This window comes from Phocoena phocoena, chromosome 4 (assembly GCF_963924675.1).
Source record: "Phocoena phocoena chromosome 4, mPhoPho1.1, whole genome shotgun sequence".
NCBI classification, from domain to species: Eukaryota; Metazoa; Chordata; class Mammalia; order Artiodactyla; family Phocoenidae; genus Phocoena; species Phocoena phocoena.
In genome coordinates this window covers 22,014,899-22,028,552 of record NC_089222.1, presented here as the reverse complement: position 1 = coordinate 22,028,552, position 13,654 = coordinate 22,014,899, and the positions used below count along the sequence as shown (strand labels likewise).

At 38.4% G+C, this 13,654-nt stretch overlaps 1 protein-coding gene across 1 annotated transcript in view; it reads left to right on the top strand.

Annotated features, from left to right (window-relative positions):
* Positions 1 to 13,354, top strand: part of COPB2 (COPI coat complex subunit beta 2) — a 30,881-nt gene extending 17,527 nt beyond the window's left edge. The window contains exons 11-22 of the mRNA XM_065876028.1: positions 586 to 674; positions 765 to 871; positions 1,936 to 2,079; positions 2,721 to 2,851; positions 3,128 to 3,335; positions 9,151 to 9,261; positions 10,287 to 10,501; positions 11,896 to 11,988; positions 12,077 to 12,257; positions 12,445 to 12,513; positions 12,666 to 12,737; positions 12,990 to 13,354. Coding sequence (XP_065732100.1) covers positions 586 to 674; positions 765 to 871; positions 1,936 to 2,079; positions 2,721 to 2,851; positions 3,128 to 3,335; positions 9,151 to 9,261; positions 10,287 to 10,501; positions 11,896 to 11,988; positions 12,077 to 12,257; positions 12,445 to 12,513; positions 12,666 to 12,737; positions 12,990 to 13,088 — 1,519 coding nt within the window. The 3' untranslated portion in view covers positions 13,089 to 13,354. The remainder of the gene's footprint in view (positions 1 to 585; positions 675 to 764; positions 872 to 1,935; positions 2,080 to 2,720; positions 2,852 to 3,127; positions 3,336 to 9,150; positions 9,262 to 10,286; positions 10,502 to 11,895; positions 11,989 to 12,076; positions 12,258 to 12,444; positions 12,514 to 12,665; positions 12,738 to 12,989) is intronic.
* The last annotated feature ends 300 nt before the right edge of the window (positions 13,355 to 13,654 follow it).

Here is a 13,654-nt window from a genome sequence, read left to right as displayed (position 1 = left end):
GATATAATCCGTAACCACCAGCACAATCAAGATATATAGAACATTTCTGTCATCTCAAAAACAATCCCCTTGTGTCCCTTAGCAGTCAGCACCCCAGCCCCTACTCCCCAGTAGATTAGATTTGTCTTCTTTAGGGTTTCATGTCAGTGGAGTTGTGTGGTGTGCACTCTTAGTCTGGCTTGTTTTGCTCAGCATTCATGTTTTTGAGACTCATCCATGTCGTTGCATGGATGGGTAATTGGTTCCCTTTTTTGCAGAGTAGTGTTCCATTGTAGGAACAGACCACAGTTGGTTTAGTTATTCACCTGTTGAGGAACATTTGGATCTTTTCAGCTTCTAAAATAGTTTGTAAGCCCTAGTAATTTGTGTAATAGACCTTGTGAAACCCATTCATTATTTGTCCAACTGTAAGCAGGTCACTGATCTCTCAGGAAAAAATATAATATTGAATTTTCAACTATTTAATATTTTTGCATAATTCACTACTCACATATATTTGAAGATATTTGTAACATTTGGTGGAATTGCTGTTTAGTATATACATAATATGCTATGTTTGCTTTCCTTTTTTTTCCCACCCCCCAGATATGCAATAAGAGAGAGCAACAGTGTTGTAAAGATATTTAAGAACTTTAAGGAAAAAAAATCATTTAAACCAGATTTTGGAGCTGAAAGTGAGTGCTGTTTATATATGATACAATTTTAGAAGCTTTGTAATGGCTCAAAAACATCTAAAGATCTAAATTTTTTTTTGTTCTTTTTAGGTATCTATGGAGGCTTCTTACTGGGAGTCAGATCTGTAAATGGCTTAGCTTTCTATGACTGGGACAATACAGAACTCATACGCAGAATTGAAATTCAGCCCAAACACGTGAGCTCCCTCCATTGCTGTTTTTGGAGTGTACATCTTTGTGACAAGCTCTGAGTCCCTGAGGCCAAAAAACATCCTTATACCCTGCTGTCCCTGTTCCATTGTGCTGGACACAGTGCCATGTACCTCAGGATTGCTTAGAAAAGGAGAGTCGTGGTATTTGAGTGAGGCAGTAGATGTTGGGCTTTTTGAAAAGTATAAAAAGTTATACAAAAGCCAAGTGCTGTTCATATTTTAAATGGCTTTAATGCTTTGAAGATAAGTAGCCAGGGAGTTCTTGACCTGGAAGGGCCTACAACTCTCCCACTCAGTTCAGAAAGCCTTTTCATACTTTACCTGATAATGGCTGTTTAAAATTTAGGTAGCCGTTCTCCAGTGACAAAGTTTTCAACCTTTAGATCTGCCTGCTTCTTTGACAGCTTTAACTGTCAGGAAATTATCTGTGGAGGCAAATCCACCTCCCCAGGGTCCTGGTTCTGTCTTCTAGAGCATGCATTTTCAGCAGGGGGACGTCGTCCCCTAGGGGGAAGAAATTGCCTCCTGAAACCAATTGATGAAAAAAAGTACTCTCTTTATCTACAAAGCATAGATGCTCATATGTTCATACACATTATGTGTTTGTGTACCTTATGTATATGTTTATGTATTAATATATGTATAAACATATAGTATCTGTGATACTAAAACTTCAGGGGAAGATGATTGGGAAAAAAATGCCTAAAAGAAGTTTGGGGTGGGGGTCATAATGGGAAAAAAAAAAAGAGTGAGAAACACTATTCTAGAGCAATAGGGAACAGGCTTGTGCTCCTCTGAATCTCAGCACACCTGGCACTGCCAGCGCTCCTTGCTGCCTCCCTTAGGTCTTTCCATTTCTATGAATGGAACAGTAGTGCCCTGTCCACCCTCCCAAATATGTGTGTATATACATGACAGAATTGTTAAGTGTATACTTAGTATCTTAATGTAGGAAGATAAATCTTGTAGGAAACAAAGTGTATGCAGTTTGTCATACCCACTTAGAAATCCGAAATCATTTATCTGTGTTTTTGTTTGTCATGTTGCAGATTTTCTGGTCTGACTCTGGAGAGCTAGTCTGTATTGCCACTGAAGAGTCATTTTTTATCCTTAAATATCTGTCGGAAAAAGTTTTGGCTGCACAGGAAACACATGAGGGAGTTACTGAAGATGGCATTGAAGATGGCTTTGAAGTAATTGCATCAGCACAACTTCAGCTTTGTTTTTAAATGATTTATATTCTTATAGCAGAACTTCACTCATTGTAACATTTTACTATAAAGTAGGTTTGGGGAGACTAATAAGCGTTTAAGGAGTTACGGTAAAATGTGAAAATTAAAATCTTGGCTCAGAGCTCAGGGTCTGAAAGCATTTGTTCAAAAGAAATTTGTGCTTTGATTTTAGGAAACCTTTAGACTAACTTTGATTATCTTTCAGTAAGGAAATTAGGAGGTGTTTTGGTCTTAAGATAGTTTAGCCAGAGTTATTTGAAATGAGCTCTCAAATGTAAAGATAAATCGTCCATTGTGGAGGTGTCTTGGAAGACATTTTGAAATACTTATTATGCCAGTCTCATGTATGTTAGGAGTTTAGATCAACACATTCTTAGATTACAGCTTTGACGCAACAGTGAGATTTTACAGTACAGATACTCATCCAGGAATCTGTTCTTAAATGAAGAAAGTAGAAATTCCAAGGAAAGATTTTCTTTCTTGAAATAGGATTCTTTCTTTGCATTTCTTATTTTACGTATCACCCCTAATTCAGTTTTTTGTCATTGACAGGATTCCTGTTGCTGAATAAGATAATAATAGACTTTATTTTTTTCCTGCAGGTTCTTGGTGAGATTCAGGAAATCGTGAAAACCGGGCTCTGGGTAGGCGACTGCTTCATTTACACAAGTTCTGTGAACAGATTAAATTATTATGTCGGAGGAGAAATAGTCACCATTGCCCACTTGGACAGGTAGCTGAGTATCGTTTTGCTTTTGTCTTTAGCATCCTAAATTTAAAAGCATACTTTTTAAACATAAACAAAACCAATTGCTGGCTTTTAACAATGATAGGCCTGATTTTTCAGTGTTATCGTTTTAATAGATGGCAATTGCTAACCAAAATTGCATCAATCAAATGGAAAGATTTTGAGCAAGAGGCAGAGTGAGTGAGTGACTGCAAGAGAGAGAGAGTGTGTGTATGTACTGACTTGGGCTTAGTTCTAAATTAGTTTCCGTTTCTCTTACAGGACGATGTATCTCCTGGGCTATATTCCTAAAGACAACAGGCTTTATCTGGGGGATAAGGAACTCAACATCGTTAGCTACTCCCTGCTGGTTTCAGTGCTGGAATACCAGACAGCTGTCATGCGGAGAGACTTCAGCATGGCTGATAAAGTCCTTCCGACCATTCCCAAAGAGCAGAGGACCAGAGTTGCTCACTTCTTGGAAAAGCAGGTAAGGGGGTGGAGGTTGTTTGTTTGTTTTGTGTGTGTTTTTGAAAACCAGCAATTTGAAAGAATGTTAATACAAATTTGAAGAACTTTATTTCTTACCTGCCACTGATTTCCTTATGGCAGTGGAATTTCTCTTGTAAATTTAAGTCACTTGTTACACTCCTCCTCCTCCTTTCTCATTGCCCTTCACATCCTCTTTAAATGTTGGAGGTGATTACTAGTCTTCCCTTTTTGTAGACTTCTTTTCCATTCTATCAATATTTTCATTTCTATGCTGCATTTTTCTCTATCTTAGCTGGCTTCTCTCTCTCTCTCTCTGTCTCTCTCTCTTTGTAAAATATACATAAAATTTACGATTACTGATAAGCCTATTCCTTAATGTAGCACTTTTTAGTATAAATTCAAAGTTATATGTGCACAAAGTACGTTTTGCAAGGCTTAGGAAAAAAACAGCCCTCCCTCTCTCATTTCTCCTCCCTAGCGGTAATCACTTGTAATTCTTCTAGCTGAGTCTGTTGGCATTTATTTCCACATGTCTAACATGCTTATATTGCTGTTTCTCAGCTTTAGGCATTTCTTGGGACTTTCCACTCTATACAAGATGAGGAATTTACCTTTCACTCCCCCTGCTTCTACTACATACATGCCACATTCCTATTCCTTATCCTCCCAATATAGTTACATCATAATTTTGATTAAATTGGTATCCATTGTTTATATTATTGTGGCTGTGTAAACACTGTTCATAGCTGAGCCATGTGATATAGCAATAGCTTTCTCTTCTTGCAGTTGTTTGTTTTCCCTGGAGTTAATAATTGTTTCTTTTTTTAAAACTTTGCTTATTTTTCTATGTGCTTAGGCTTATTCTCCCTACTCTGATGGTTCTCCAGATTTCCTTGAAATCTCCTTTCAGTATGTTCAGTCTGCTTCAGGCGAAACTGGTTTCTGCCCTCATCATGGATATGGATATCCCCTCACCATCGTGTTGAGGCTTCCCTTTGGCTCTCTTGAGTTGGATCTGTTGTTTCCTATATTCCCTATCTTTCCTGGTTTACTCCCTCATTTTGATGGACTATGTCCTTCAGTAGTTTCCTGAGAAAAGGGTTATTTATTAATAGCAAGTAAATTTTTTTGTGACCTTGATTATCTGAAAGTGCCATTGTTCTACCTTAAAACATATTTGGCTATTTAACTGGATATAGAATTCTAGGTTGGAGATGATTTTCTCTCAGAATTTTGAAGGCGAAACTCTTATTTTGCCTTCTGCCTTCTAGCTTCTAGTTGTTGAGGTCTAAAGCCATTTACATGCCTGATTCTTGGTACCTGATCTGTTTATTTCTCTTCGGAAGTTTTTTGGATCTTGTCCCTGTTGTTCTGTAATGTTATCATGATGGTGGGCCTTGGTGTAGGGGTCAGTTGTTCATTCTGCTGGGTATTAGATGAGCTCTCTTAATTGGAAACTCATTCCTTCATTTTTTTTTTTTAATTCTGATACAGTGCCTGTGAAGTTGGCACTATTTTAATTTATTTTTTATTTTTTTAACATCTTTATTGGAGAATAATTGCTTTACAATGGTGTGTTAGTTTCTGCTTTACAACAAAATGAATCAGTTATATATATACATATGTTCCCATATCTCTTCCCTCTTGCGTCTCCCTCCCTCCCACACTCCCTATCCCACCCCTCCAGGCGGTCACAAAGCACCGAGCTGATCTCCCTGTGCTGTGCGGCTGCTTCCCACTAGCTATCCACCTTACGTTTGGTAGTTTATATATGTCCATGCCTCTCTCTCACTTTGTCACACCTTACCTTTCCCCCTCCCCATATCCTCAAGTCCATTCTCTAGTAGGTCTGTGTCTTTATTCCTGTCTTACCCCTAGGTTCTTCATGACATTTTTCCCTTAAATTCCATATATATGTGTTAGCGTACGGTATTTGTCTCTCTCTTTCTGACTGACTTCACTCTGTATGACAGACTCTAGGTCTATCCACCTCATTACAAATAGCTCAATTTCATTTCTTTTTATGGCTGAGTAATACTCCATTGTATATATGTGCCACATCTTCTTTATCCATTCATCCGATGGTGGACACTTAGGTTGTTTCCATTTCCGGGCTATTGTAAATAGAGCTGCAATGAACATTTTGGTACATGACTCTTTTTGAATTATGGTTTTCTCAGGGTATATGACCAATAGTGGGATTGCTGGGTCATATGGTAGTTCTATTTGTAGTTTTTTAAGGAACCCCCATACTGTTCTCCACAGTGGCTGTATCAATTTACATTTCCACCAACAGTGCAAGAGGGTTCCCATTTCTCCACACCCTCTCCAGCATTTATTGTTTGTAGATTTTTTGATGATGGCCATTCTGACTGGTGTGAGATGATATCTCATTGTAGTTTTGGTTTGCATTTCTCTAATGATTAGTGATGTTGAGCATTCTTTCATGTGTTTATTGACAGTCTGTATATCTTCTTTGGAGAAATGTCTATTTAGGTCTTCTGCCCATTTTTGGATTGGGTTGTTTGTTTTTTTGTTATTAAGCTGCATGAGCTGCTTATAAATTTTGGAGATTAATCCTTTGTCAGTTGCTTCATTTGCATATATTTTCTCCCATTCTGAGGGTTGTCTTTTGGTCTTGTTTATGGTTTCCTTTGCTGTGCAAACTTTGAAGTTTCATTAGGTCCCATTTGTTTATTTTTGGTTTTATTTCCATTTCTCTAGAAGGTGGGTCAAAAAGGATCTTGCTGTGATTTATGTCATAGAGTGTTCTGCCTATGTTTTCCTCTAAGAGTTTGATAGTTTCTGGCCTTACATTTAGGTCTTTAATCCATTTTGAGCTTATTTTTGTGTATGGTGTTAGGGAGTGATCTAATCTCATACTTTTACATGTACCTGTCCAGTTTTCCCAGCACCACTTATTGAAGAGGCTGTCCTTTCTCCACTGTACATTCCTGCCTCCTTTATCAAAGATAAGGTGACCATATGTGTGTGGGTTTACCTCTGGCCTTTCTATCCTGTTCCATTGATCTGTCTTTCTGTTTTTGTACCAGTACCATACTGTCTTGATTACTGTAGCTTTGTAGTATAGTCTGAAGTCAGGGAGCCTGATTCCTCCAGCTCCGTTTTTCGTTCTCAAGATTGCTTTGGCTGTTTGGGGTCTTTTGTGTTTCCATACAATTGGTGAAATTTTTTGTTCTAGTTCTGTGAAAAATGCCAGTGGTAGTTTGATAGGGATTGCATTGAATCTGTAGATTGCTTTCGGTAGTAGAGTCATTTTCACAATGTTGATTCTTCCAATCCAAGAACGTGATATATCTCTCCATCTGTTTGTATCATCTTAATTTCTTTCATCAGTGTCTTATAATTTTCTGCATACAGGTCTTTTGTCTCCTTAGGTAGGTTTATTCCTAGATATTTTATTCTTTTTGTTGCAATGGTAAATGGGAGTGTTTTCTTGATTTCACTTTCAGATTTTTCATCATTAGTGTATAGGTCATTCCTTCATTTTTGAGAGATTTTCTTGAATCATTTCTCTGTTGATTTCCTTCCTTTGTTTTCTATATTGTCTCTGTGCAACTGTTATTCAGATGTTGGACCTCTTGCACTGGTTTTCTCATTTTGTTATTCTTGGACTTTTAAAATCTTGTTTATGGACCAGAGTTTGTCTTCATACCCTCTGTAAGGGTATGAATGATAGTTTTGTTGCGTTTTCTTTTCCCCTTATGTGGTATGCTTTCTTCAGATTGCTGTTATTGGTTCATTTTGATCTCTGTCTTTCCTTTTAAAGATTTTCCTCCGGTATCTGATGATCTTTGGGCACTCATTTAAGAGTGGAGGTCTAAGAAGCAGGTCAAAAGATCTGAGTTTATGAGTGAATTTATTGGCTGGACTAAAAATATGTGATGTGGCTGGGCCTTTTGATTGGGGAGCCTCAATCAGTATCAGTATCTTCATCTAATGAATTTAATGACTCTTCACTTATTCATTTAGTGAATTTAATGAGCACTTAGTATTGTACCAGGCACTGTTCAGGCTGGCATATGGCCCTCGTTGACATTTTAGTATTTTTAAGTCTTACCCCTTTGACTGGTTAGTTTACAGGGAAGCTCCCCAATCACCATCCTTGTGCGGGCTGAGCAGAGTATGGCTTGGTGTCTCAGTATTTAGTATTTCAGATATTTAGTCTCAACATCTATTCTTATAATCTCCTGTTTTCCTTTTGCCACTGAGCACCCCTTCTGGGTGTGCAGGGATCCCTCAGACTGTAGACCCTCTAGTTTACCCTCTCCAAAGAACAAGATTCCTGTCTTCTGTGTGTGTCGAGAGGTCGGGGCAGGGAGACGAGTGGGGACCTGGGGTATCTAACTGCTTCTTATGTAGACTTTCAGGCAGTTTTGTTTATTTGCTGGTTTTAGCACTACCCTTCACGGGACACCTCTGGGGATTCTGAGGTGTGAATCAGGTTGTTTCTCTGCTGTCTTCACTCCTGATTTAGGGATTAGTCCTCTCTCGTGTTTTAACTTGAATGTTTGTACTCCTCCACCAGCTTTCAAGCTTCCAAAATTGTTACTAATGTCTCTGCTGCCTTTCTGTGTGTCCTTGGGAGTTTATGCTTTTAAAAAAGAACCGCCTAAGTGTCATTTCAGTGGGGATTTGCAGGAAAGCAAAAGTAAGTGTATATAGCCCACCTCATTTCATCTGCTTTGCCCTCACCTATATCTGACTAGTTCTATAGATCTTCCATCCTCCACTCTTGGATTTTATATTGTCTACATCAGTGCTAGGGAAGAAAGGGAGTAATGCAGATTATTCAGAATGCCTTGTTACATTGTACTCCTGGGAGAATGGAGGGAGGGGCAGCTTGTATAGTCTGGGAAGTTATTTTAAACAGTGATACAGCAGTACTGAATATCTACCCAGACAGAACTCAGACAGCTGTCCAACTTCTCCATCCTGACCACCCCTAACAGAGCATTCACTCTCAGTCTGAGGAAGTCTTCTGTAGCCTGAGCTTTTTGTCTCATATACCACATCCCTGGAGCTGAAGAACTTGCCCATAGGGCAGACCCCATCAGCCCTGTTTGTCTTGAGGGAGAGGCTAATATAGTCATTACAGTAGTTGGTTTAAAAGCTTGTTGCTGATGACTGGAGCATGGGAAGGCAGTTTTAGACTTCTGTGCTCTGGAATACTTGCTCATGAGTAAACTGGACATGAGACCAACAGTAAAGGCATAGGTAATGACACCAGATCAATATCAGGACCTGAAAGCAAAATGTTTGCTAAATGACCTGCAGATGATAGAAAATTGGAAGGTTTTACATTCGACTTCCTTTTCTCTGAGGCACTGGACTAGATCTCTAAGGCCCAGCTCAGGAGATTACGGACAGCTAGGTTTACACCACTGTGTCTGTCTTTCTCTTTTTGAAGTGGCTCTTGTTCAGTCAACTTTCCAAAATCCTTTTCTTTTTGACATTCGTTTACTTTTACATTTCTAAATTTTACTGGTGGTTGTTTTACTTGAGTTTATCAAGCATTGGTCAGCTCCCACTGTTTAGAAAACAGTAGATGTTGTGTGACTGAATTTTGTCTGCCCTGTTTTTTACCAGTTAATTTAACAACCCCTTAATTTTTCTGTCTTCTAATTGAAGAGTATTTTTTATTTGTTACTTTGTTTAAGTAATGGGGCTTCCAATGTCAGCAGCCTATTTAGTTTGAGAGAGCAATGGATTGTTTGCCATGTGTGTGCACTGTATATGTAGACTACACACACAGGTTTTTCTGTACATAAACACGTATTTTATCTGTTTAGGGCTTCAAGCAGCAAGCTCTTACAGTATCCACAGACCCTGAGCATCGCTTTGAACTTGCTCTTCAGCTTGGAGAACTAAAAATTGCGTACCAATTAGCAGTGGAAGCAGAGGTATGTACTAATTTATGATTTTTTGTAACTGATGGAAGGGTCAGTAGGTACTTAACATGTGTTTACTATAAGTTGTGTTTTAAAGTTTTCTGAAATGCAAATTAGTGACTCATTTTGGTGAGGTTGTTGCCTTCCTTCGGTCTTCTTAAAAAATGAATTACGTTCATCTTTGCATATATTAAATGGATTATATTGGAGATATATATTATTATATTCTTATTAATATATTCTTAGCATTCTAATTTAAGAAAAAGTGTGGTTTTTTTTAATCTTACATGAGATCTGTTTTGGAAGAGAAGGAAAGCTAGAAGATAGCAGATAAAGGAGTCTGGAACTCTAAAAGGATGCAGACACAGCAGTAATTTGCCAATATCCCAAACTAGTGAGGAAGATGTTGGTTTTAAAGAAGGGTTCTGACATTTTGAGACAGTTTGATGACATTTTTATGGATCGTTGTATATTTTGTATACGGAGGGCTCCCAGTTGTGGTTTAAGTCTAGCATTTACTGGTAAATTCATTTCAGATGCACTAAATAAATTTTAGCTATGTTAAGATCATCCAAATGAGCAGCATTTTATTTGATTTCTGAGAAGCTCCAAATGACAGAAATAATATTTATTATTAAATATTTAAGGACATAAAAAGTTTTTTCTGCTTTCAAAAAATGGTATTAAATCATTCCTTAAAATAGTCTGATTACCTTGAAACTCGTTAGTTTCACTGTGTAATTACAAAATAAAAGCATCATGGGCTGGTGATTATTCATATGCATTAAATCTGTGTTTGAATTAATCTTATGTACGTGAATAATTTCAGTTTCCTCATTATACATTTTGTCATTCCGTTCTTAATTCGATAGAACCTACTTAAGCACAGCTCAGTATACATAAAATATGTATTTTATAATTATAGAAAATATAAAATTGTTATTACAGTAATGTTCAGACTAACAGAATAATGTTGCTGTTGGAAATTCAAATGTTTATTTAAAAGATATTTTAATGTGGAATCTCTTTTCTTACAGTCAGAACAGAAGTGGAAACAACTTGCTGAACTTGCCATTAGTAAATGCCAGTTTGGCCTAGCCCAGGAGTGCCTGCACCATGCACAGGATTATGGGGGTCTGTTGCTTTTGGCCACTGCCTCTGGAAATGCTACTATGGTGAACAAGCTAGCAGAGGGTGCGGAGAGAGACGGCAAGAATAATGTGGCATTCATGAGCTACTTTTTACAGGGCAAGTAAGTATTAACCCAGGGTCTAAAAGAGGCGGGCACAGTAATAAAGCACTGACTTCAGGGGTGGTCTTTGGAGAGGAACATGAAGAAGGAACCCTGGAGAGAGCGCTGATGCCTGGCCAAGTGGTGCTGCTGACGGGAGCAGGCAGGGGGACAGTGCTGCTTTGGAAGAACGCAAAGGATGCTCTTCAGCAAAGGATGCTCTTACCACTAACATTAGGGCTGATGTTTGAGCAAAATGAGCTGCTCAGGGAGGCTCAACCGGGAGAAACGTTAAACCCCTTTCTCAACAGCCCTGCCACTTACTGGCGAAGGTATTTTATTTAATGAAGGCAGGAGGCTGTTGGGCTGCTTGCTTCATTTGGTACCTGAGTGGCAGTTCATTTTACCCAAGTTGAATAATTCTGATCTGCTTACAACAAAAATAAGGCAGATGAGGATGTCAGTTACTTTTAGATTTGATTTCAACTATAAAGCATAAAAATGTCGTGTATTAAAAAGTCTAGCAGTTAGTGCATATCAGATCATTAGTTGACCATATGATGAAATGAAACACAAAAGTATTCATTAACTTTGCCCTACATACTTTTTAAACCTCGCACTTAATCATAGAAACTTTGAATGTGTTTTTTATAACATATGTATAAGTTTATATACCTGTAAGAATAGGTCCACTATTTCTTATCAATAACTCAAAAACCCAAAAACATTCTGAGAATATTTTATTTGGTGGCAAAACTTGGCCTAAACGCTTAAGTATTATTATTAGTTGCTTTTATGCCACTTGGTTTGTTTTTATTGCATTTAGTATTCATGTGTTATAGCAGAATATTGATGTTTGTGACTCTGATGCTGAGGGTATTATGTAACGTATGGTATATGTACTTTCTAAAATCCAAAAGGTATTTTTAAAATCCAAAAAATTCTGAGTTCTAAAGCATGTTATCCACTTTATCAGACTTACCCAGGAAAAAGTTAAAATTAAAAAAAGAAAATGGACACCTGGATATTTTCCTACTGGGCACCACTGAATTGTCCAGCACCGTCCATGTTAGAGATGCTGCCCTCAGAACTGTATTTGTGAAACCGAGTTTCTGCTCTTCATATTCTGAAGCCCTTAAATGTGCTCATCTAAGCTTCCTTGTTTAAAAAAGCCCCTTTAGATTCTTCTTAGCGAAGTTAAGGAGATTGAAAAATCTCTCACACTCCTGGAGTCCGTTATGTAACACACTGGTGATGACAAGTTAGTGGCTCAGTGACAGAAAAGAGGTGTATGTGTGAGAGTTGGAGAGGGAGTGCTGACTTGCCAGCACTAAACCCACATTTCTTTAATGTGTTAAGTGCCATTATTACAGCGTTTATTCTTGGTAACGGTGCCTCTCCTTTTTAATCTTTAGGCTTGATGCTTGCCTGGAGCTCTTGATTAGAACTGGACGACTGCCAGAAGCTGCCTTCCTGGCACGGACTTACTTACCCAGTCAGGTTTCAAGGTACAGACTTTTCATTTTAGGAAGAAATGTTTCAGATAAAAACAGAGCCCCTAACAGTCTCCCAATGGTTCTATGATATCTGTAATAGGGTGGTGAAACTCTGGAGAGAAAATCTCTCAAAAGTCAATCAGAAAGCAGCAGAATCCCTTGCTGATCCAACAGAATATGAAAACCTTTTTCCTGGATTAAAAGAAGCCTTCGTTGTAGAAGAATGGGTGAAGGAAACACATGCTGACCTGTGGCCGGCCAAACAATACCCACTTGTCCCGGTGAGTGCGTGGGGTGCCTTCATCCCGTGTGACTACGGGGTGGAAAGGCATTCACGACTTAAGGTTTTGAACTGCACCACACACATTATGGTTTGATTAGGAGCTAGTATCTGGGATTTAGGCCAAGTTTATAGATGAATTATGCTTTCAGAATATCTCATTTCATCATTGCTTTATTCTCTGATAGCCAAATGAAGAAAGAAATGTTATGGAAGAGGCAAAAGGCTTTCAGCCCTCAAGATCTGTATCTCAGCAGGTCAGTCAGACATGAGGAAGTCTGGTTGAGATTTGGTGATTTTAAGTACCATTTCCCACTTCCTAATCGTCGTCTGCCTTCCCTTCGGGAAAAATTTCAAAGTCCTAAACAGATTCCTTTGTTTTTATGTGTGTTTCTACTTGGGTTTTCAGGAACTTGATGGGAAACCTGCTTCTCCTACTCCTGTTATTGCGGCCCCTCCCACAGACAACAAAGAAGAAAAGGTACGGACATCACACCCAACTTCCTATTGGACCCCAGCCTCACCCTCCCTCCTCACAAATGTCTGCAGGATGTGCAGGCCTCTGCGTTTTAAGTGATGTATCAGTTTCAGAGCAGGGGTTCTGAAATGAGAAAATGCCCCCTTTTGACTGTTGTTTTAGTTCTCTTTGGTTCATGAATCACAGATAACTCTTCTTTAATAACTTTGCTTTAACACAGTACTATATAAGTCACCCTCTTCCTTTTCTTTGCAGAGTTTACTTGAACTGGAAGTAGATTTGGATAATTTGGAATTATTAGAAGATATTGATACAACAGATATCAACCTGGATGAAGATATTTTGGATGACTGAATAATGTTTCCCATTTACTCAACTAAACAGATCATTATTATGGACAGGTATTGATCATCACCCTGACCACAGTGCTTTGGACTCTGAGAAACTCCTTAGATTTTTATATGCAGATGCTGTGGCCCACTGGGAGCACAATGCCCTCATCTTCGGAGGAGTTTATGTGCAGCATCTAAATCACAATGTTTCCTTGTTAACTAAGACTGCTGTGGGCTTTGATTTTTTTCATACTGTCATTAAGACCATATCTCATAAAATCTTTTGAATTAATGAAGATACTTCAAAGTTTCCTTTCTGCATAATGAAAATAGGATTCTAGTTTTAGAAGGCTGAGCCAAAACTACACCTCACCTAGGGATCAGCCCGCATTCTCTTTTCTTTGAATAAGTATTTTCAAATACCATCAATCACATTTTTCTTAGAACTGAATATCCATGCTAAACCATCTTCCTTGACCTCATGGCATTATTCCTCTCTATGTAGCTTTCTTATGCCTTGCCCTGACTTTGTCTGGTAGGTACCCGTTTCTGGAATCAGGGTCTGAGACTCCAGCTCGTCTGACCTCA